A 25,594-nucleotide genomic window follows, 5' to 3' on the forward strand; every position below is an offset into this window, starting at 1 on the left:
ATAAAAACAGTAAAGTTCCAATCCCCCAAAAGAAAAGAACTAAAAATAGGAAAATAATCTTGCTCAGTTTAATGCATGATGATAATGGCACCTGCAAAAAGTCCTTGTAAAGAACAATTTAACCCTTGCAGCTCTATGTCAGAGCAAAACCACTCTACTCATACAGAAGGGGTCATACAGAGATGAGCACCAGTATTAACAGATGGCTGTAAGTGCTGGGGTGGTGGTGGAGAGGTTATGCCTCAAAAAAAAAAAAAAAAAAACTGAACAAGAGTTAATTGAGAGTGCTGAAGAAAAGAACAGGTTTGAGTGTTGCAAATTCTTGCTGGGTTCCCTATCATCACCATCAGTCTGGCATTTTATTTCTAAACAAGAAATATATTTTACCTTTCGGAGATTATTTTCTGGTTACAAGCCAACCATTATGAACCTCTCAGTGAATCACTGAATAGGGGCACTTAAAGGGATAAACAATTATAAAAATAACTCTGTCACAAGTGCATACATTTTATTTTATTTAGTGATGTAATAAGCTTAGGGGCATATATCAGGTCCAAAATGGTCTTGGTCATTAATTTAAGCAATAAATCATAGGGCTTGCCAACAATGACGGCAAACAGATGCTAACAAGGAAATGTATTATTTAATATTGCCACGTGTTATAAAAATGTAAGTGTGTTTAAGACATGTCTTAAATTTTTATAATAATATGCATTTAATACATTACTGTTTTGACACATGTAGGAATCAGATTTATAGGTCCCATTCCGTAGCTTCTTCTTCTGTGAGCATGAGAGCATATTCTGGCTTTTCTTTTTTTTTTTTTTTTTCTTTTTAAACAAGAGGGGAAACCTTTAAAGTGCATGCTTGCAACAATATCTAATTGGTTGTCTTGCTGTTTTATAGTAAATAATGTCAACACTGAAACTCATTAAAAAGAAGGAATCTATACACTTTGCCAGAACAGAAAAATAGAGCATTTTTAAATTACAATTTTCAAAGAAACCTTACAGTCTAAGAAAGTACAAGAGCACTTTTTAATCAAGTTGCCAACAAATTTTTTTCCATTTTGAGCATGCTACCAGACAAAAAATACACTAACTTGATTAGCAAGTTCAACAAAAATGTGGAGGCCAATGAGCTAGGAAAAATCCTATTTTACATCTTCATGTAAAAAGCCTAAGAACCAAACAGGTATCTCAAAACACAAACTCATCTGAAATTGAGCCTCTCCTCAAAAAATGCCAAATCTTGATATTCCCTTAATATTCCTTTCAGATCAGTAGGCTTACATATCTTAGCAGTGGACTCAACCCTCCTAGGGAAAGGGCTTGTGAGGAAAGGAGGGAATCAGGGCCCAAGGAACTAAGCCAAAACGTCTTTATAAAAAAGAGAGAGACAGCGTTTTTTATATCCACAAGATGCCGATGTTGCCAAAAGCATTTTTTGTTTGCACGTTATTTTGTCTAAGTGTCCTTTTCAATCAACTCTCCTAACTGCCAGCATGGTCTTCCCCCCTTTCTGGGGTAGGCAAGAGTCCATGCTTTAGAACACTTCAGGAAGCAGTGCTTAGAGTATGGAAACTAAATTTTCTTCATTAAATCTACTGAAGCAGATATTAAAAATGCATTTAATATACTGGCGATGGTCGCTGGGCACCGCGGACTGTGACAGGCCAGTTACTGATGATGTGCCGTCAGATGGCCTTCTAGGCAGGCGCCTGGGTCTCAGGCTGCTGAAGGACAGCAATATCTCCCCTTGTGTGTAAGCGCTATTCATCTCCCCGGTATTTACTAAATCACAGGCCTCTGCACACAGGGCCCACGTTTCAGCGTGTGCTAACAAATGATGGATGGCCTCGCCAATTCATTCTGTCCTGAAAGCATGGTTTCCTGCCATTCCAATCATCAAACCCCAGCGCTCCAGAGCTGATCAGTCCCAGGGAATAGATTTTGCAGGCTCGATTAAAAGAGTAGAAGTTCTTTCCATTAGAGTCTCTGACACTCTCCCCCAACTGTTTGCTGTTTCAACCAATTATGTGGGCAGAGTATTCACTAAGTGTTCAGACAATGTAACGCTGGCAGGGTTTTTTGTTTGTTTGTTTTTTGTTTTTTTTTTTCTGATGTTTGCTAAGGTGCAATTTCATCTATGACAAAAACAGCTGAGGTATTCAATAGTGAAATGTATGTTTTAGGACAATTTTCCTTCTATGCACAGCAAGTAAAACCTTAAGAATAGTTTATATCATATTAAAACGTGCATGCATTAGCAGACGCATTTCAAAGAAACTTTCAAGGGAATAACCAGTCTCTAAATCATTTAAACCTTTGAAGACAGTAAGTCATGAGAGTTCCCTTAATTATAATCTAGATGAAGGTACAAAGTACTTAAAAATTCTCCTGACAGTTCCAAAGTTAGATGACAAAAGTTCAACTTGTCAAAGAAATAAACCCTCTTAAGAGAAGATGTATTTTCAGTTCCAAGGTTATAGATGTCAGTTGTCTTTTCTATAAGCCGTAAGAACAGTTTTATTTTTAGCTCTGGCTTATCTACAGAAGAGAAAATAATAGCACATTCATGCCTCTCACTCAGAAACAGTAAACTTTATAAAAACAAACTTACCACAACTAAACAGATAGCTGAGCTTTGAGGAAATGGGACGGCATTAAAAAACTAAACAACTTGCTATAAATGAGCTCCTGGAAATGCTAAAAATTAGAGGGTGAAAAAAGGTGCCATACTCCCATTTAGCCAATAGTCACTTAGGCTCTGAAGTACCCACAATCAGCATAAGCTCTGCCACAGTGCCCTGCCATTCACCTCCACCTTGACCTCGAGATTAAGCTCACTTTTATTGCGCACAAAGGTCACCTGTATTGGGTCAAAATTCAAAGTCCCCTGTCAAAAGAGGTTGATGTATTCCAACCTTTCCTTTTCCATGCATCAAATTTTTCATGGTAAAGTCATATTCAGCAGACAGTATATTCAGCAATTTATTGTGCCACCGTAATACAGTGCAGAACACAACTGTCCAAAAAGCTATCGCATGAATAAAATATTTTTCATGAAAAGGTACCAAATCTAAACTACTAACACACCTCTAACATGAAAACTAACCAAGCCTTGTTTTCACCCTTCAGAAGAGTTATATATGGCAAATAATTGTCCTCAAAATACAATCTATAGTATAGTTATGACTCAAGTCCATAATCTTTGGCTATAGGCAACTATTTTTCAAGAGTGCCACTCAAATTTTTTAAGTACTATTTTTTCAGAAGCATGAAGATCTCTAACCAGTTTCAATACTTTTATTCCAATCTGCCCTAAGCTGTTTAAGTGAAGTAGGTCTAAACCTGAAAGCCTCTCTTTGACCTAGAACTTAGGGGAAGATATGCTCTATAAAAGAGAAAAGAAAGGGCAAGAATTGCTCTATTGCCCAACTCATTATGATTGCAACTATATGATCAGCAGAACTGCACAAATAAGATAAATTAAACAAATTTTCTTTGCAGACAGCATTCTATAATACATTGTAATTAATAATAAGCAAAGCCTTAAAAAAAATACATCTATTTTCTTTTTAAAAAGTTCCTGCAATTTCTTTGGCTTACCACAAGGTCTTTTCATAATCAGTATTAGCACCATGAATAGATTTTAAGATTATTTAAAAACACTAGATCTTCAAATTCATTAATCTTAATACTGGACTCAAACTACTGCCTAGTACAGAACCTTCACTCAAAACCTGGTATCCACCCAAACAGCTCTAATAAATTCATAATCATCTCGTTACAAGGTGAGGTAAGAATATAAAAGATCTTCCAGAACATGGGGGGAGGGTGTCATTTGAGAAAAGTAATTAGATAAGAACATACTTTAAAAATATAGGGTTTTAATATTCCCACTTTTTTTTGTATGTACTATCCATGTCAAGTTCCTAACAATCCCATTTTATAAATAAGGACCAAGAGGCACCAAGAGTTGAAGAAAGTCACCCCAGGTCACCCAGCAAGTAAGACATGAAGCCAAAATTCACAAGTCTATTTCCAGAATCAAGTTCTTTCAAACAATATTTTAAAATGGCCTCTACAACAAAAAACTGCACAGCCTCCTGGAGTTCACAATAATAGGGTTTTGCTTACTATTGATTTATACAATAATTAACCATAAGCAGAGAGAACTAAGTAAACCACCCAAGGTCAAGCATGGGCCATGAAAACTCTGCCAAACTCAGTACCACCGGGCCATGGTGTGGGCCCATCCCCCCAAAGAATCCCACTTGTCATTCTAAAATGTACATATGCTTGCCTAATATTGTTAATTTTATTGTCCACTTCTGTTTTAGTTGTGTGTTGTCATATTATTTTATTACCAATACTTTGGATGTAAAAAACAAATACATCTGAAAGTGTGATAATTGAATCTTTATAAAATTGTACCAAATCAGATTTTAATCAATTGGCTAGCTTCCCACTGTTTTTCATTATAATTGAAGAGATGCTCTCTTTTCTTTTTTAAAAATATTGGAGTAACGGCCAAATGAAGAGTAACAACTAAGCTTGAAGTTTCTCTAAAAATAATTAATGACATGACAAACCCCTCAGGTACACCATTAGAGCATTTCTAAATTCCTACAGAGTGAATAATCACAAAATTTAGCCAGTCAATCTATTTTGAAAGGGATTAATTTTCCTAAATGAGACATAGGCATATAGCTTTTTTTTTTTTTAACCAAGCAGCATTTTCTTCAGGTCAGGTCAATCAAATGTCCATTGTGTTTCATAACTACAATATACTTACTAGGTACTGACTGGAGTTCTAATTTCCATGGTGGGGAAAAAAATATGTACTTCCCCCCCCCCAAAAAAAAAAGGGAGGTGGAGGAGAGGGCTAGAGAAAGCTCAAAACTCACAAAAATATTATAATTTCTAAGAATAAGTGAGGTCAGATGTTATGTATTATAAGCCCTTTCCAGGAAAAAAAGCTAGAAAGTCACAATAAACTGGGTAAAGAAAATTCTAGAAAAGATATGCCACAGGGCCATAAGGTGTAATGCAAAGGCCTCAAACTGCTGATGCTATGCAGTAGTTCAGGGGCTTAAGAAATACCTTGGGTGGGGGCAGGGATGGGAGCAGCCGAGGTTTGAAGCATTGGCCAATTTCTGTGGTGTAAACATTCCCATCATGGCTGATTTTAAGCTACCAAGGTGAGTAGAGGAAAGATCCCTCCAATCAGCTCTCCCACGCTGGGAAGAATCAGCTCCAGCAGCCACTGGTTGCAGGCCAAAGTCAGCCCACAGATTCGTTCTGTTTGGCCAGGAAACTGTTGGCCCACACAGCATTTTTAAAAATTCAAACAAATTGACAATATTTAAAACTCAGGGTTTCTTTTTTCCTCAAAAATCAAATCTAGAACTGCTTTCTAAAGAACAGAAGACCTGGTAGCCTTCGGCCCACATTCTGGTGTGACAACAATGGAGGGCATAAGGTTGTGGCTGCCCTGCCTATATGCTCAAAACTGTCCTTTCCTGTTGTTGCTACCATCCCAACCAGGCTGGTTCCATTTCTTCACTCCTGGCTGATACCAGCCTGGCCCCTAGACTCCTAAGGCAGTTAGTGATCTCTAATTCAACAGCACAAGAGTTTACCTCCAACCTTGGTCAGATTCTCCCCTCAGTTTCTGCCTCTGTAACACTAACAGATCTGCCTAGATGATCTGTAGTTGGTATCTCAATCTCTCTGAGTCACTGAATCTGAAATAATAAGAAAGGTATGCAACTCCAAACACACCCACCAAAGTACAACTAAAAATTCAAAATGTTATAAATTGGGGCTTAAATATACTTTTTCCTTAATATCTATTATAGCTAGCCTCAGGAAAACGAGAATCTGGAGAACTGCTAACTTCATTAAGAAATGATGTTTTGTTTGTGAACTATTTATTACATCTGGGTTCTAAGGGTTGGGATTTTCTTTTTTTTCCTCCACTTTTACCTTTTTTATTTTTTGTAAGCCATTTTTTAAATTAATTCTTTAATTTGTATTATTTTACTTTTTATATAATGATTTTTTTTCCATTATAGCTGGTATACAGTGTTCTGTCAATTTTTTACTGTACAGCATGATTAGCAATGAGACCCTGCTATGTAGCACTGGGAACTACATCTATTCACTTATGATGGAGCATGATAATGTGAGAAAAAAGAATGTATACATGTATGGGTAACTGGGTCACCATGCTATACAGTAGAAAATTGACAGAACACTGTAAACCAGCTATAATGGGTTGGGGTTTTTAATGCCATACAACGAAGAGCCTCGCTTATATTCCCAGTCCATTTACCATCTTAGCTAAATGGGGCTTGAAGTGCAAGTTAATTTCAAATTTTATTGGCTTTCTCTACCAATATTATCAGCAAAAACAAATAGCAGTGTAATATACCTTAAGCAAAAGATGATCTCAGCTTGGAAGAGTTGTAGACAGGAACAAAAAAAATGAAATAAATAAATAAATAAATTGCCAGTCTAATTTCATGTGTGACTGCAAGAAGATGTGTTTAAATGATGCTTGGCTCTCCCACCTCCCATCTACAAAGGCCACCTACACAGGGCCTTATTTCCCAAGTTTTAGACTGCATCTCCCAAGTTATGGGATCTTAGGGGGCTAAGGTGTGCACAGGATGAGTTACAAAGCACAACGTGGTTTTAGCCTGCATTTCTATTCATCCTAAAGCTGGAGGTAGGTACCCACAGCACTCCTAGATAAAACATACCCAGTTCTGACAATTTGAAAGTGACCACAAATATCTATGACAAATGCTAATTCATGAACTTGCTGAGGATAAATCTGAATCTTTCCTGTGCTGATGTAGGGAGCAGTAAGTCAACTGGCAAATAAATGAGTTTAACCAAATACCCGTATCACAAACGTTACAAACCTCTGCCATCCAATATAATGTTAACTGTATATTTGGGGATTTTGAACAGACATAAGTGATAGCCCTTGTAAACATCAAGGGTCCTCCTATTTCCTAAAACATAATAGATACTAGTTCAGAGTTTATATCTCATCCTTTTTGGGGGCATGAAGCAAAGGACTGGTCTAACAATAACCAAAAGATTGAAAATAAATCTATGAGTTATGTTGAAGAGGGTGAAAATATCTGACCTATTTTAAGTCTCAGTCTTGTAAATGACTACTGCTCCCAGGACAACCTCAGAAAAAGCCTGAGCTTCACACAGAATTGCCTCAGTTCAGATGAGCCAGCATTTAGTCAAGGAAAGGCCTAGGGCTTATGTAAAACTGAATTACAGTATCAAGAGACATGAATCCACTTACTTTTTCCTCTACTTGTATTGCTTGTTTCAAAATATTTATTCCCATGGTGTTGAAGTTATTTCTCTAAGTTTAACAGATTTCAAACATTTTTAGCAGCTAAATCTCAATATTTAAAACACATAAAAGAAATAAGTCCTGAGATAGTTTAACGTTTTACTTTGCATGGAAAATTGCAGAGCTCTTAGTTATTTCAATGAGACTGCAGTTGTTCACTGGAGTTACAGTTCAAAATATACACTAGATTAAAAAAAATTTTTTTTTTAATTTTAAAAAGAGAATGCCCCTGAAAAAGCGGACACTGCCAACTGTGTCACTATTCTTTGGCAAGAAGGAAGCTATTAACTCCTAAATGCATTATCAAGATGCCTCCTTAAATATATTATCAAGGGATATACAGAAGAAAGCAGAGGCAGGCATTAATATTTGACAGAGTGGCCAGGAAAGGGCTGGATTCATGACCAGCCATGTGCCATCATGAATCCATTAGGTACAGACTGCTCCATGCTGGTTTCAAAGCCATGACCAAATCATCCTGGATCCAGCTGTCTGCTATTCCCCTAAGAAATGGAGACTTGTCATTCACTAAGAAGTTGTTAACCAAACACCTTTCCTGTGCTCACTATATACCAGCTTACCACAGAAGCAATATAAAGCAGAATGTCTAAAACAAATATTTGAGACATTTCCCTTCAAGAAAAAGACAACTAAAAATAAAATAAAGGAAAATTTCTTCTTTACCCATCTCCCATATGATTCTCATACCAGTACATGACTTTTATATATTAAGGTCACTTTTCATACTTACTCTGAAAAAGAACTTTTATATTGGCTGTTTGCTTTATAAGGAAAATTCAACCAATATGGCAAAACTGCACAAAATGTGTAATAAAAGCATAATGGTAAATTCAGTCAACATTTGTTGAAAGTCAAATAATAAAATATTATTACCCTATACATCTACTGAACATTCTTCTCCTAGGGAAATATATAATTCCTCCTTATTGTACTAGCAAATATTTCAGTATGGGTTTTTACTTAGTAGACCAAAATCTGATGTCTGAATATAGACTTAAAAATGAAATCAATAACCTAATAACATAAAAGTCTCCCCCTCGAACTAATAAGAAATATTTTTGGCATGTAGGTTCTTCTTAGGATAACACTGAGGTTTTCTTCAAATACTCCTTTGTAGGAATTCAAGCTCATCTCACTTTTGCAACTATGCAAATACAAAGGGGTACACATATCTGAGAAAAGCTAAGCACTTTTTTCAGAAAGGAAGATACCATACACTTAACCTTCCAGAAGAGTCTTTAAAGCTAGGCTACAATGCAGCAATAAAATAAAAACCTAAAATCTTACAGAGTAAAAAAAAAAAATCACATTTTAAAAGATGACAAAATACATGAAATAATCATACACTTAGGCCAATTTTTTGACCAATTTATTTTCCAATTTGCAATAATGATTCATACAGAAATACAACTAGATATATTTCCTAAGTATACGAGTATTATTTTTCAAGGTCATATAAATTATACTTCCTTGGCAAAAGTCACCCAAAGAATTTCCAGCTCACCCAAAGAATTTCCAAAAAGGCTGACTTTTTCTCCCTTTATGAGCTATTTTCACTCATCATTCTAGAACTCGAGTCCACCATAACATTATCAGAAGTATAGAAAATTGATCACCAATTGAGTACCAACTCTCAATTCAATTGCAAGAATAGGGCCAAAAGCAATATTCTTCCAATTTAAGTAAACCAAGCCCTACTGTATTAATTATACTTGCAATATGCTACTATTATTCTAAGAAACAAAACAAAAAAAACAAACAAACAAAACAGTGAATCTAGGTTTAAAAGTTTGGGTTTTGTTTGTTTGTTTGTTTTTAATGGCACTATATATTGCTATGAAAGATTTAAGGCAAGTTTCTGATATCCAGGCCATATTCAACTAATGATCAAATCTATGTGTTCATAGCCATTTAATCAATGGATCCATATCAATGCAAAACTGTGTTTTATGTGTTTTCAAAGGTTACTACTCAGACATTTCTTCTACTGTAAGGCCATTTACTAAATTCTAATAATAATAGAAATTATATTTACCATCCATTAAATACTTTACCAGGATGTCTACACTGCACTAAGTGTTTAACATGTCTTATTTCACTTCATCCTCACAACAGCCTTAAGGAACAGAAGAGTAGAAGGAAGTATCACTGTCTGGGTCTGAATCCTGCTTCCCCTAGTTCCTGGCTGTGGATCTTCATCCCTCCTTTTACAAATGAGGCAACTGTGACTCAGATAAAAAAAGGCAGAGCCAAGTCATCCAAGAGCAAATTATTACTGGGACCAAAAACAATGGAATATAAAGTTTTCAATGTGATAAGGGGACAGGCGGGGCAGCAGGGGAGGCGGGGAGAGTCAGTAAAGGACAACTATAACTAAACATCCTAGAAAAATGTAAAAGCTAAGCAAAATGGTTGTGTTTGTCCCAAACACGTCCCTTTGCTACTCCACTCCTAACCAGATTCCATCCCTAGGTTCAACATCAAGAATTACAAAGTTCAATACTGGCAAATACACAATAGAGCCAGCCTTGCCTCCAGTTCTCAGAGTTAGGTGAAGACCTCAAGCAAATGAATCAAATGTATATTAGTTTGAGGAGAGAGTCCAGCCAAATGAGTGTTTAACTACTTCTTTTGAGATTTCCCTAGGAAGAGTCTCATATGAATGAATGGTTGCCTGTACTGTAGATAGTACCGACCAAGACCAAAAAAAAAGGCTTAGAAATGTGGAAGACACCATTAGAAAAACCTGTGCCAGGACCCTTAGGAGAAAAGATAAAGCAAAAGGTAAAGATACTTATTTTCCTAGAGATTTATGAAATCAAGAGTTTGACTCTCAGCTCATTAGTATATGTATAAATAGTAACCAGATAATTTGTATGTGGCAAATGAACTCAGGGAAAAACTAAATTGTGACCAAGGGCTTAGTTTACCAGCAAAAGAATTTCTAACCAAGGTATATCTGCTCTAAGAATCCATCTTGACTAACTATATCTGAACTGTGTCTTAGACTCTTTCCTCAGGCTACTAGTTATTCAAAATTAATTACTACATTATCCTTTCTGCTTTCTAAAAATTACCCAAATAATGCCATAAACATAGTGAGCACACAGTGAATTATTATGGACTAGATGTTAAGAGGTTGAATAAACTGCAAGGACCAGTGAAAATCATGGCTGACTATAGGATGGATTGTTTCACATAAAATGATGGTAGTGGATGACAGCAATGGAAGGAGCGAAAGAAATAGAAAATAACCAATAGGCAAATACCCATAATAACTGTTTCATGCAAGAACCACTGACAGATGCTAAAATCAGTGGGGAAAAGTGTGAAATGAGAAACAGGATATTTGCATCATCCCAAAGGATATCCCCACAAGGCTCTTACTAGACAGGGAATGTTGGTAACTTTACAATAGAGAAACTTAGAAGACACCACCCCTTAACCAAGTGAATAAGGTTAACCTCAGCAGCCATAAGACATATGAAACCAGGTCCCCCTTGATATGCTGCACTAAGAAGGGCACAATATCACCTCTGCGGTATTCTTGCCAAAAATGTTTACCCTTAATCTAATCATGAGAAAACATCAGACACAAAACTTAGGGATGTCTGACAAAATAACTGACCAGTATTCTTTAAAAAGTGCCAAGATCACAAAAACAAAAAACAGTAAGGAGCAGTCATGATGGGAGGAGACTAAAAAGACATGACAACTAATATGACGTGTGATCCTAAAATAGAAAACAGACATTAGTTTAATTTTTGTTTTTTAACTAGCAAATTTATCCTTTTTCTTCTTTTTATGGCCACACCTGTGGCACATGGACGTTCCCCAGCTAAGGGCTGAATCATAGCTGCAGGAGCAGACCTACACTACAGCCAGGGCAACACCAGATTTGAGCCTCATCTGTGACCAACAACATAGCATGCAGCAACACCGCCACATCCTTAATATACTGAGCAAGGCCAGGGATGGAATTCACATCCTCGCAGATACTATGTCAGGTTCTTAACCCACTGAGCCACAATGGGAACTCCAAAACTAGCAAATTTCAAGAGGTCTATAAATTAAATGACAGAACTGCATGGAAATCAATTTCCTGATTTTGACAAATGTACACTGGTTATGTAAAACATCTTACATCAACATTAAGGGTGAAGGGTAGATGAGAATTCTAACATTTCTGAAACTTTTCTGTAAATTTAAAATTATTTCAAAGTAAGATAGAAATATCTCTATATGTGCATACATTTAGATATATATAAAGAAGAATATATAATCAATAACATCTGTAGTGTTTGGGCAGGAAAATAATAATGTAAAGTATAACCTCATAAGTAACACCTGATTAGGCTGGGGGCTTCTGCCTGAAAGAAAGTCCAGGAAATAGGCTGGGAGATGCGAATCAATGATTGTCTCCTCAGCAAGTACTTAAACGCAGTAAGTCCTATGTTCCTGGGGCCAAAGGGCCCATTAACAGTACAATTGCAGAGCAGAATAGAATGAAGGTGAGTTGGGGAGCTATAAAATATTAGACATCACAAAGTCCTACCCCCTCCATTTTAAACTGGAGGATTCTGGGACTTGAGCGGTTTAGGGGGCTGCCCAAGTTGTAATTTCCGTGAAACAAAGAGGCCATAGAGAAATAAAGCTAGCAAACAGAAGCCACAGTGTAAAAGTTAAGCTTGGGAAAAATTAAGCTACATCTTTACCTTTGAACAAATACTAAAATAAAATGCAGCCAGAAGATTAAAGAATTAAGAATAAGAAAGCCATAAAATTCTTAGAGGAAAAATTAGGTGAAAGACATATTTTTCATATCTTGAAACAGGAAAGGACTTTCTCAGCAAAAAAAAGTATAAATTTAAAGTTACAAACATAAAAACAGAACATTTAAAATCCCAACTACTGGGAAAATATCTGCAACAAAAATATGATATATAAAGCATCACCATCCTTAACATATGCAGATCAATAAACAACAACAAATCAATAAATAATAAGAGCAAACACTCCACTAGAAAATTAGGCAAAGGACACCAGGCGCATAATGCAAGAAGAAAATTGAATGGTCAATAAATAATTGGGAAAATATACAATGTATTATAGTCAAAAAATGTAAATTATGAGATGTCATTCTTGATCCATTAAAGACTAAATGATAACTCTTCAATACTGGCAAAAGTTGCAGAAACATGCTCCCATGCCCTGTTGGTAACTGAATTAATACAATCTTTTTGATAGTAATTTGTCAATACACATCAAAATCCTTCAGGACATAAATATCCTTTGGTTTAAAAGAGCCAGCGGTTGTTAAAGTGTAGCTAATGGACCCCTGGAGTCCCTGAGACCCTCTCAGAGGTCTGCAAGGTCAAAACTATTTTTATAGAAATAGTAAGACATGACTTGCCTTTTCCCCTGTGTGGCATTTGCACTGATGGTGCAAAAAAAAAAAAAAAAAAAAAGACAGTGGGCAAAACTGCTAGCTCCTGAGCACAAATCAAAGCTGGGCACAACTGTCCTGAGAATCACACACTTGCAGGAAGAAAAAAAGCCAGTTTCATATAAGAATCTCTTAAGATTCACTTATTAATTGTATTCAATCTCAACATTCTTTCAACATTCTCTGAAACAACTTAAGAAGAAAATGCAAATATGTCTACTGCACATTGATGTGTGATGACTGTCTCAAGGGGAAGGACTTGTATGACTGTTTGAGAGCTGAACTAGAAGCTTTTTTCCATGGAAAACCATTTTTACTTGGAGGAGTGATGAACAAAGTATGATTATTCAGATATGGATATCTGGCAGACATTTTCTCAAAAATAAACAACGTGAGCCTGTCACTTCAAGGGAAACAACTGATAGTATTTGTTGCCAACGAAAAAATTTGAGCTTTCAAGGGAAAAATCAAATATTGGAAAACTCTGTATCCATCACCATAAGTGTGACAGCTTCAAATCTTACAGACTTTTCTGATTAACAAATGCGATTTTTTGATGCTGTATAATGAAAGGTGACAACATTTAGAAGATTTGCATAACTCACAGTCAACATTTTGCAAAACGAAAAGCATGATGATAAAAATCATGCATGGGCAAAAGATCCACTCAAACTTCAAGACTGGCCAAAAGTCTATAATATGGTTTCACAATCCGCGTTGCAATTAACTTTTAAGAAATTACCACTTGTTGGGTATCATGCAGTAACAAAAATATCCATAATTACACGAAAAGCCTATTAAATTAACTCTTCCCTTTTCCACTACACCCTTGTCTAAAGCCAGAATTTCTTCACATTCTTTAATCAAAACAGCACATCCCAACAGGCTGAGTGCAAAAGCAGATACGTCTCTCTTCTATTAAGAGGGTATTAAAAAGATTTGCAAAAGTGTAAAACAAGGCTATTTTCCCATTAGTTTTCTGAAATGGTTATTAATCATTAAAATGTTATATTAACAGTAATGAGTTTCTTATTTTTATATGAATTAATATGCATTTTTAAATGCTTATTAATTTATATTTTGGTAAATATCGATATAACCCATACAAACAAAAGTTTTCTGGGGTCCTCAATACTTTTTTAGAGTGTAAAGAGATCTGGAAAGCAAAAAGTTTGAAAACTGCTGATACAATCATTCAGGATTTCTAGGATCCTAGGGAGTTCCCATCGTGGCTCAGCATTAATGAACCCGACTAGGATCCATGAGGACCCAGGTTCAATCCCTGGCCTTGCTCAGTGGGTTAAGGATCCGGCATTACTGTGAGTGGTGGTGTAGGCCAGGAGCTACAGCTCTGATTCAACCCCTAGCCTGGGCACCTCTATATGCAGCAGGTGCAGCCCTAAAAAGCAAAAAGAAAAAAAAGGATTTCTAGGATTCTAAAGCAGGACTTGATGTTATATATGTACACAAATAATATCAGGTGTGTACATACCTGATATTTAGGTGCAGCCCTAAAAAGCAAAAAAAAAAAAAAGATTTCTAGGATTCTAAAGCAGACTTGATGTTATATATGTACACAAATAATATCAGAAAATTAGAAAAACGAAACTCTTGATGTCCAGGAATAAGGAAGTGGATGGAACATCTAGAATGTGATAGTATTAGTTACTTGAAACAAATCGTAAGGAATTTTCAAATAATTCCTTACGATTCCTTATTTCAAATAATTTAACAGGCTTTTCGTGATGAGGAATGCTCACAATATGTTAAGTGAGAAAAGCAAGATCTACAAACTGTATTAGTAGAAAAACTATTGTATTGAAAAAAAGATCAGAAATATTTTTAAATGATAAATTTTCAGGTCTCTAGGGTTATGAATAATCTTTGTTTTCTTTACTGAGCATGTACTACTTTTAAAATCAGGAAAATAACTTATTTGTGGAATCTAAAATATAGCACAAATGAACCTATCTACAAAACACAAAGAGACTCATGGATATAGAGAACAGACTTGTGGCTGCAGAGGGGGAGGGGGAGGAAGTGGGATGCACAGAAAGTTTGGCATTAGTAGATGTAAACTATTGCATTTCGAATGGATAAGCAATGAGGTCCTATAGCACAGAAAACTATATCCAGCCTCTTGGGATAGACCATGATGGAAGATAATATAAGAAAGGGAATGTATGTATACATATGACTGGGTCACTTTGCTGTACAGCAGAAAATGGCACAACACTATAAATCAACTATACTTTAAAAAAATTTTTTTAAATCAGGAAAATAAAAAGTTGCAGAAACTTTTAAAAGGATTTCAGTACTTTGATTTTTCTTAGGTTCAATCTATGTGAATATCGCCCAAAGGTAACTGCTGCTGTTATTATTAATATTAAAACTAACTAAGGCAGCTTACTAGAGAACTCTGAACTGAAAGTCATGAAACCTGTAGTCCAAACACTGTTTGGCCCTTCACTATCTCTAGGATTTTTGACAAGTCACTTAATACCTTTGAGCCACCAGAAATTATCTCTGAGGTCCTTACTGCACCAACTCTCTGGTAAAGTGAACTATCAACTCTAAAGGTTGTTCAAGCCCTTTGCAACAAACATATAAAGTAAAAAGGTGCTAAAATGAAAACTGTGAAGCCAAAGCCCAAATCACACTCTTCATGAATTTCTACCTGTGCTGCTAAATGATCCTTTAATTCCTTCTGCAGATTGTAGTGCAACCTCTCTAAATAGTTTCTGATAAAAGAAAACTTAGCTATACCCTGAATAGTATTTGGGAGAAGCAAAAAATATTTGGGCATATCATGAGTAAGAAGAAAAAGAACATGTGGAGTCTTTCATAAGTGTACTCCAAAAGTCCTTAATAAAAAGAGTAAGGTGAGGTCACCTGTAACAGAGAAAACAGAGAATTTGCTATGAAAAAGAAAGAAAGAAAAAGAATGAGGAAAGAAGAAACAGGAGACGAAAAGAAAGAGAAATAAAAACACAGTGGTAATATTCATACATAACAAGAGCAGAATTATCTAAACGTATGCTATGTCTTAAAGTTGCCTCGAAAGGCTAAGTCTACTCCCTTAGACAACCAGCCTTCACCCACTCTACAGTTCACTGGCAGAAATGGCAAAGAAGTATAATAATAGAAAATTAAATTCCAATTTGTCGATTTTACTCCTTGTAAGCAAGTCTGATAAAAACCTTAAAGACTATAGTGGCGCAGTAGATTAAGAATCCGACTGCAGAGGTTTTTCGGTTGCTGTGAATACAATGATTTGATCCCTGGCCTGGCACAGTAAGTTAAAGGATCTGGTACCACAGCTGTGGTGTAGGTTGTAGCTGTGGCTACAGGAACAATTCTTGGCTCAGGAACTTTCATATGCCTCGAAGCAGCCATTTAAAAAAAAAAAAATCTTAAAGACTATAAGGGGATAAATTAAATCTGGATAATATTAAAAAGAGATCCCTTCATTTTACCAATTTAGAAAACTGAGTCCTTCAGAAAATTAAGGTCATAAAAGACCTTCAATTCCTGCTTCACTTTGTACTTTACTGATAACCAATTCCCTAATAATCTCTTTCCTCAAGAAAACACTTTCATGGTGATGTCTGCTCAAGGGCTACATATCAAGGTCAAGGAAGCTCTCCATTAGGTAAAGGTGCTCAGGGCCACAAAGGAAAATGGCAGTAGCTTGGATCTGATTTTGAAATGGAAGAAAAGTGAATAAGCATTCTACACCTCATCTTTTTTTTTTTTTTTTTAATTTTAGGGCCACACCTGTGGCATATGTTAGTTCCCCCACTAGGGGTCAAATCGGAGCTGCAGCTTCCGGCCTATGCTACAGCTGTGTTTGCTACCTACACCACAGCTCACAACAACACTGGATCTTCTAACCCACTGAGCAAGGCCAGGGATCAAACCCACATCCTCATGGATACTAGTTGGGTTCTTAACCCACTGAGCCACAATGGGAACTCCAACATTCTATACTTTTAACACAGCACAAAGACAATAACCTGGTTGCCCGAGACTGGTCTCTGTGTAACGTCAGGGCCTCGGTTTGTACACCTTTAAAATGAAATCTATAGCATATAGTTTCTAAAGTTCCTTTTTTAAAAGTTGGATAATCCCTGGGAGTTCTCTTTGTGGCTCAGTGGCTAACAATCCCGACTAGGATCCATGAGAATGCGGGTTCAATCTCTGGCCTCGCTCAGTGGGTTAAGGATCTGGCCTTGCCATTTAACAGTAGTGTAGGTGGAAGAAGTGGCTCAGATCCCGAGTTGCTGTGGCTGTGGTGTAGGCTGGCAGCTACAGCTCCCATTCAACCCCTAGCCTGGGAACTTCCATATGCCGCAGATTAGGCCTTAAAAAAGGGGGGGTGGAGGGGCAAAAAACAAACAAACAAAAAAAGTTGGATAATCTGAAAATTACTGGGGAAAAAAGCCATTTTGGGGGGAGTAGTATGAAATACACCTGGAATGTGTATACATATGGCTGTCCAGAAGACCAATCTTGACCCAAGAGCGGAATCCCTAGGGTAACAGCCTCTGGGACAGGCCTGGAACACCTGAGGTAACCTAATTGCAGTAGAGAAACATAGTTGACAATAAGAGGCCTGTGAGGTAACCTAATTGCAGTAGAGAAACATAGTTGACAATAAGAGGCCTGTGCTCCCTTGTTTGTTTCCAGGGGCCAATTGAAAAGGGTCTTCCATTTGAGTCAACAATTCATACTTTCACCTTGAGAGGGCCCTGCCACCTAGCATCCATTCCTAGTACCTGTCAATTAACATTTATGGAGCACATACTACGTGCGCTCATACCTAGCACAAACCCGGTTTTCAATAAACATATGTTATCTAGACTTAACTGCAAGGCCTTGGGAAGCGGCCTGGGATTCATTCATTAAAACTCTCCTGAGAAAGGCAGGCGAAAGAAGAAACGTTTTCACCATCCCTGATCTCCTAACACTTGACACTCGTGTTGCTCCCCAGTCATGTGCGACACGTGGTTTCCAAGCACTGGCTGGGCTGCCAGGCACAGCTGCTGCAGGCAAAGGGCTGTCTGAGAGGGGCGATGGGCACTTACCTGGGAAACCTCTGCTTCAGCTTCCTCAGGCTCTGCCTGGTAGGCGGCACAGACACTAAGCACTGGGCTATCTCGTCGTACTGGGCTTTGGTCAGTATCATATTGGGCCAGGGACTGGGAAATGGTAGGAAAAATGAAAAAAGCACCCTGGGCTCGAGCAGCCTTGGTGTCGGGATACGAAGCTGGGCACACTGCAGCAAGGCGCCGGGTACTCGACTTCCGGGGCTTGCCCCTAACCCCTAGCACCCCTGGCTGCACAGCCTAGCCTTCACCCAGCAGCTCCGCGGCAGGAGGCGGGGTGTAGAACAACTGCCCGTCTTTGGCTTTCTGAGCAGCCGCAGTGGGCCCGGCTGAAGGCACGGGCCGCCATGTCAGTTAAGGGCAAGCCAACCAGGAAGTAACAGCCGCAGGCAGAGGTAGCGCCTAATTCTCTAAGGGCAGGTCCCTGAGCGGTGCTCACCTGGGATTAACCTGGGATTCTCGTGGAGCTCACACCTTCCCTGTTGCCAGAAGGCAGGGAGCCCTGGCTCATCGACCAGATAGTAGGGCACACACGTACCCGCGATTCTTAAGCCTGAGCCCGGGAAAGCCACAGCCAGGGCGCGCGATTTGAACACGCTTCCAAACGCGCCGTTTTCCTGCCGCACCAATCGGAGGCTGGCTTTATAAAGATTTACGCCTTCTCTCTGGTAAAGTCTCTGCGCTCTGCGAGTCCGAGCGGAGGAACTGTAAAACCCAAACCCCTTTAGGATCGCTGGATACAGACCGCCTGGCTTGCGTTGAGGGGAGTTCGACTACTTCTGCAGACAGTAATGGCCACGTTGGCAAACAGACTAGAAAACAAAACTCACATCATCAGACTGCCTGCGGCAAAGAATATCACCCTCACTCCTCACGGTTAGGTGCTCAAGTAAATCATTTCTTACTCTTCTTTGAATCCCTAGCTCTCAGAAAATAGTAGGCGTTCAATAAATGTTTGGAGAAAAAAGTCAGTGGACGAATTAATCTGTTTCTGTACCTGCTGTGAGCGGATCGCAGCTCCCCCGAGGCCATTGATTAGGATATCAGCCCCTCCCCTAATCCTTTCAAAAACTTTTTGGTTCTCAGAAGCCCACGTGTTGTATTTTTTTTCAAGTTTTAACATTTTGAGCAATGAAAGGAAAAAAGCGTTTAGATTTTAAAGAATGTGTAAATGGTTAATTTTTTTTTTTTTTTTAAGTCTGTAACAAGGCCTGGGTTGGAAGTTTAACTTAGACATGCCTCCTTGGATAAATTTCTTAATCCATCGAAGCCTCAGTTCCTTTCTCTGTAAAGTTGATTTTTAATTCATGGGGTTATTTGTAAGATTAAATAGAATAGTACAAGGAATAGATTCCTTAGCTTAGTACCCAGCAGATAGTTTATGGAAGATAAAGAACCTGTATAAGACTACTTAATAGTGATAGGTCATGGCATTTATCAGGTGTCATTTGTTCCCTACACATTCACTCCTTTGATCCATATAATTTCCTATGAGGCAGGGACTATTGCTATTATCCTTCTCTTCCTCCCTTTTGTGCAGGATGAATAAACTGAGGCATGAAAAGGTTAAGTCATGACCTTCCCAGAGGTCATGAGAACAAGTAAGCAGCAGGGGTAGTTTAAACTCCTGAAATTTGGTTCCAGGGTCTGTGCTCTTGCCAACTCGGTAATGTTTAATTACTACACACACCCGCCAAAAGAAAAATCAAAAAATCACACTCTCTTAGGCCAAAGGTTCAGGATTTTTTTTTGAAAGGGAACAATTTATATTTCAAAGAATCTTTCAGTGCAGCTTTTTAAAAAGTTTCACCACTTTATTTTCTCAGGCGTCTCGAAGTCCAGTATCAACAGTGGATCCTGAATCCAGCAACCTTAGAGTCTTTCGACTATTTACATCAGAATGTTCTTCCCATATGCTTTGCATCTAACCCTGGTTGTGTGACATTAGTACATAACTATTTATTTATGGCAGCATGGCCTGGAGTTGCCACCTGGCTAGTTTGTTGCTGACCCTGCCATGACTCTTACATGAAAGCCAGCTGACGATAAGCAGACTCCACTTGATCCCCCATTCCTTTCTCCTTCCCCACTTCACTCTTTTCAATTCACAGCCAACGGGATTTTTATAGAAAACATCAGTTCAAGGATGTTTGCACTAGTTATTTTTTATAGTAACTCTTCTCTCTGGCTCTTGTCCTGCATTCACCCTCACAAACCTAAAGGAAAAGGCCAGGTTTGTTTTTCTGTTTTTATTTTTAACATGCTGGCAGTTTACAATTTTGACCCCAATCCAGTAGATTGTTTAGAGTTAGCACCAGGGGAAAAGCACAGTTATGTTGCTGTTTTCATTGGCAGTGACAATAGTGTTGTTTATTAAGCACAAAATAGAAGCAAAGCAGAAATGTGGTGGTGCTGCTGTTTAGGTATTTCTTATTTTCCTCTAATAACGTGTCATGCTTAGAGTAAGCCAATTATTTCTAAGGCACCCTTTCTCCCTCTCTTAACCTCCTCCATCCTGCCCCGTGTCTTGAATCCCACTCTGTGCCCCTCATCTTCTCTGACTCCATGGCTGGAATCTCCCCACTGTTTCTCAGTCTGTCAGCAACACCAACCATTTTCTACAAAGGGAAGTAGGGTCATGAAATGAAAACAATACCAAATGAAAACGCTGAAGAACTGGCTACCTGTTTAAAATCAGCTGTATGTTGTGTGGCCTTGAGCGAGTGACAGCCTCTCTGATCCTGAAGGTCCTCGGTGTAACCCCAAGAAATGGAACTTTGTAATTCCGATAGAAAGATTACAAATATGAAAAAAAGTGTAGGAAATCATAGCAAGGAAACGTGTCAAAATGTGCCTTGGTGCAGCTCCCAGGAAGAAGCTACAGCCCTGAGAGATGTCTTGAGTGAGTTGCTTGGCCAGGTTTCTTTCTGCCAATTTGGGACCACGTGAATAATGAACAATTTTAAAGGAGTGTGGGGTTTGCCAGGGAGGTGTCAGAAAGTCATTTCAAGAGTGCTAAACACAATGGACTAAAAATAAGAATGAGCCAAGTCACGCGCATGGGAAAGTTATTCTGGCTGGAGCAAAGAGTTCTAGGCAAAGTGCAAAGGAGAAGAAGATGCTTCACTTTGGAAAGAGTCAGTCAGGTTTTTAAACAGTCTGTTTGTTGAATCTGCCAAATTCAATGCCTTTTTTTTTTTTTTTTTTGCTTTTTAAGGCCATACCCGAAGCATACGGATGTTCAGGCTAGGGGCTGAATCTGAGATACAGCTGTCAGCCTACACCACAGCCACAACAACGCCAGATCTGAGCCATGTTTGCAACCTACACCACAGCTCACAGCAATGCTGGATCCTTAACCTGCTGAGCAAGGCCAGGGATTGAACCTACAGCCTCATGGATACTAGTCTGGTTTGTAACCTGCTGAGCTACAACAGGAATTTCCTCAATGCATGTTTTTTTTTTAAACAAATACTGACATATTATCTTTTTTATATTTTAAAATTGTATTCTGTCCATAGAATCTTGTTAAAGTCATCTCAGTGCTTCTTTTTAAAGAAAAATAATTGTAGTTTCCTAACTAAATAAAGAAGGAAGTTAATATTATTGAAGCACCTATTAGGTTCCCAACATTGTCCCATTAGCCAGGAAACTGAGTCAAAGAGAGTAAAGGACTTGCCTGATGGTCCACTTAAGTTGCAAAACTATGATTCGGACCCAAGTTACTCCACCTATAAAAACTTCTCATTCTCCATCATAGTATCCTATAATTCAAAAGGGAAAAACTCTTTGGTTGAATTATCTTCACTTAATCATTTATGCTTTGAAATAGCTGGCTAATTTCTTTGGCCACAACAAATGCCTGCTGAAGAGGCAGTGATGTTCAATTTTGACATATAGCCAAAACACCCTTAAAAAAATTGTTTAGGCTCTTTGACTAGAAGAGATTGCATATTTTTTTCTTTGCCCTATGGAGTGCCACCTAAAGTAACATGTTTTTTGAAACAGAAGTTTGTGCCATACTTGCCATCTATGAGTGACAAGTCATCTTATCCTAGTCTTAATATAATACAGGCACTTTATAAACAATAAAGATCAGAATAATTCAGTTATTGAAGGTTGCAGCAATCAGTCAACCTAACAACTTGAGGAAAACCAAAGGAAACATACAAAAAACAAAAGGACATTCTACACAGGGTGGTGGAGCAGTCACACTGAATTGTCCCAAGACTGAAAATCAAATGTTGGTTGCTTCATTCAAGGAAACAGTGGTGAATGAAATTCTAGTCTTTAGAACCAGGTGGCCTGATTCCAGAGGGAGGTTCTGTGTCTAAAGGGTTATTCACCAACGACCTGTTACAAACAAAAACTGTGTCCCACATACACGTAATTTAGAATGGCACCTCTGAAGTCTTAGTTATTCAGTGATTCTAAAAGCCCATGTTGTGTGTCGGGGGGTACTTACCAAGGTCAGGCACCATGCTAAGGATCTTGCATATATCTATCTTCCCTTCATTTTCAGATCCAGCATAAAGAAGTAAGTGCTAATATTAAATCCATTCTCACAAGAAGCCTTTGGCTTATAGAGGTGGTTGCCATGTATCCTATCAATTGTTTTCTAATATTCTAGAATGATGTTTCTCAAACTATCTCTGTTGAGGACCGGTTTCCCCCACAATTTGTCATGGACAAATATTTCAGTAAAATATGATAACGGAATTGCTTTTAAAATTTAAAAAGACAAAAAGTATCAAATGAAAGCCCCCAATTTGTTATTATGAGATTAAGCAGATACACAATTAAACTGTCAAAAAGATTTTTAAAAAGTTTCCAATTTTTTTTTGTTTGTTTTTGTTGTTGCTTTTTAGGGCCATACCTAAGGCATATGGAAGTTCCCAGGCTAGGAGTCAAATCAGAGCTATAGCTGCTGGCCTATGCCACAACCACAGCAATACTGGATCCAAGACACATCTGCACCTACACCACAGCTCATGGCAACACTGGATCTTTAACCCACTGAGTGAGGCCAGGGATTGAACCTACATCCTCATGGATCTTAGTCAGATTTGTTTCCGCTGCACCATGACAGGAACTCCTCCAAACATTTGTTTTTAATTTCTGTACTTATCGTATCAAGAAGTGTAAGAAAAAGTTTGAGAACCAATACTTGTTTACTGATCACACTGTGAGTAGTACTATACCAGTGCCTTGGAAATTCAATATTGTAAGCCAGATATGTTCAAGTCTAGGACATCATACTTTCATTTACTCTTAGTTAGAAAAGACATATAACCTGTACCTTTAGACTTCCCAGTATCAATCATCATAATTATTATTTTTTCATGGCAGCACCTGAAGAATATGGAATCTCTTGGGCCAGGGACTGAATCCCAGCTGTAGCTGTGAACTACACTGCAACTATGGAAATAACAGATCCTTTAACCCACTTCACCAGGCTGGGGACTGAACCCGAACCTCTGCAGCTACCCAAGGTGTTGTAGTTGGATCCTTAATCCACTGCACCATGGTGGGAACCTCTCAGTCATCATTATTATTACCTTTATTCTACGGCATTTTGTTCTTCTCAAGTGATGCATATTGATTAAAATCAGCTTTGCAAATTCTTACAGGCTATTTCACACACACTGTGTAAGTGAACACCATGCATTTTTTTGTAGCATGAAGCCTCATTTCTTCTTTAGATTATAAACCCATCAATCAGAGCTCATAGTCCTCTTCTGTTTGGAATCACTCGCAGAACGCTCTTGGCACATGATAAGGGGTAGTAATTGGCATGTACACCTTTACTATTACCACATTTGACAAGGGTAAGAAAGAAGAGTCGTGTTTTCAGGGACAATTTCTCTTGGGTGTTTGTGTGTTAAAGCAAAGAGAGACACGTGAACATGTTGGTTGAAGAAACACTGAAGCCTCTTAAATTTTCTCCTTGGGCTCATCAGGGACTTGTGGATAATTTGCAGGCAATTTGTATCCCCTTTTCCTGCAGGACTAAACCTCAGATGTAATTTCTGCACATGTCAATCACTCTTCTTGTCCCACAGACCATTCTGTAAGAATACATCATGTTCTGAGGGTTGTCTCATTTTATAAATTCAGGAATTGGAAGGAGCTCTGCTGGTGGAGTAGAAGGTTTCTACTGGAGAGAAAAAGGAATGAGAGGCAAGGAATCAAGTCTATCCTTAATAAGCACTTCTTTCAACATAAGCTAGAGTTGGAAGCACATGTCACATGGAGATTAGCCCTAAGTCTCTTCATTTAAAAAATTACTCTCTTTTGCTATCCCACTGGGTTAGACTTTCCAAAGAGCAGGCAAGATGCCAGTCAGGATTTATAACTCTTTCTGTCTCCAAGATTGACAGAAGGAGAGTCAAGGGAAGGAGTTCTCTGAGATAAGTACAGAGATTATAATAATAATAATAACAGGCCCCTTTGTTTTGAGAAAATGAAAGCATATCATAGTTATCTAATATATTGCCCTCACAGAATCTACAAATAGCATTATTATACCTACTTGGCACAGGGAGAAAATGAGATACAAAATGGCTTACAAATTCAATGTTTGGCTAAATTTAACTTTTTTTTTTTTTTTTTGCTTTTTAGGGCCACATCCACTGCCTATGGAGGTTCCCAGGCTAGGGGTCAAACTGGAGCTGTAGCTGCTGACCTACACCACAGCCACAGCAATGCAAAATCTTTAACCCACCAAGCAAGGCCAGAGATCGAACCCGCATCCTCATGGATGCTTCTGAGATTTGTTAACTGCTGAGCCACAACGGGAATTCCTAGATTTAACTTTTAAAGGTGAGCCTACAAAAATTTATCTTTTTTTTATGCTTCTTTTTTTTTTGTCTCATGATCAGCAGAGAAACATTTGCTCCTTGTAGCCAACAACACAAGATCAGAGTCTATAAATTATCCATAGTCCCATCATTTGGAAGCCAGTGCTGTGACTATATTGGTATTATTCCTTCCAGTCATTTGCCTATGAAGTTTGTTCTTTTCATAGATAAAAGCAAACTGTGTACACAGTTTGAGTCTGGCCCTGTTCACTTTATATCATACAATTAGCCAAAAGTATTCTTATCAATACTTGATGATTTTTACCCTAGTTTTATATTACGAGTAGAGCAGTAGGTTGCTGAATTAGGAGATGAACTCTCACAAGACCAGTCCTTGAAGGAGAACCTTGACATAGACAGCACCAGGCTGGGTCATCCTCTGGTTCCAGGAATGGATTACAATTCAGACAATTTGGGAATGATATAATGGACCCTGTGGAACAAGGCAGAAATTTCTGTGACTGATGTTCCATTCACAGAGTTATGATGATAATCATGTGAGTGAGCCTCTTACCACAAGAATATTTTGTCAGTCAACACGTTGACACAGGAGCCAGCATGTGTTTTTTTTTTTTTTTTAAAGATGGTTACTAGTTATATTTGAACATTCAGATTCATTACACCCTTGATGCAAGGAATAAATGTCTTGCATTGCCCTGAGGACAGTCACACTGGATGCCAATCCTCATGCCAGAAGAGCTTGGGTTTCCATTTCACTTTCCAATAACACTAAAAGTTTTAACAGGGGTGAGAAGGGATTTAAGGTA

General features: G+C 38.1%; 1 protein-coding gene across 4 annotated transcripts in view; it reads right to left on the reverse strand.

Annotated features, from left to right (window-relative positions):
- The window catches only part of CDIN1 (CDAN1 interacting nuclease 1), a 230,677-nt gene extending 212,402 nt beyond the window's left edge, over window positions 1-18,275 (reverse strand). For 2 of the 4 annotated variants that reach the window (XM_047766776.1, XM_047766774.1), the window contains exon 1: window positions 17,947-18,254. In XM_047766776.1, the coding sequence (XP_047622732.1) occupies window positions 17,947-18,047 (101 nt within the window). In that variant the 5' untranslated portion in view covers window positions 18,048-18,254. Of the gene's footprint in view, window positions 1-17,946 lie in introns of all 4 variants that reach the window. The other 2 variants (XM_047766773.1, XM_047766778.1) reach the window with 2 other exon arrangements.
- Between the last annotated feature and the right edge of the window lie 7,319 nt (window positions 18,276-25,594).

Source organism: Phacochoerus africanus, chromosome 2 (genome assembly GCF_016906955.1).
Source record: "Phacochoerus africanus isolate WHEZ1 chromosome 2, ROS_Pafr_v1, whole genome shotgun sequence".
Lineage (NCBI taxonomy): Eukaryota > Metazoa > Chordata > Mammalia > Artiodactyla > Suidae > Phacochoerus > Phacochoerus africanus.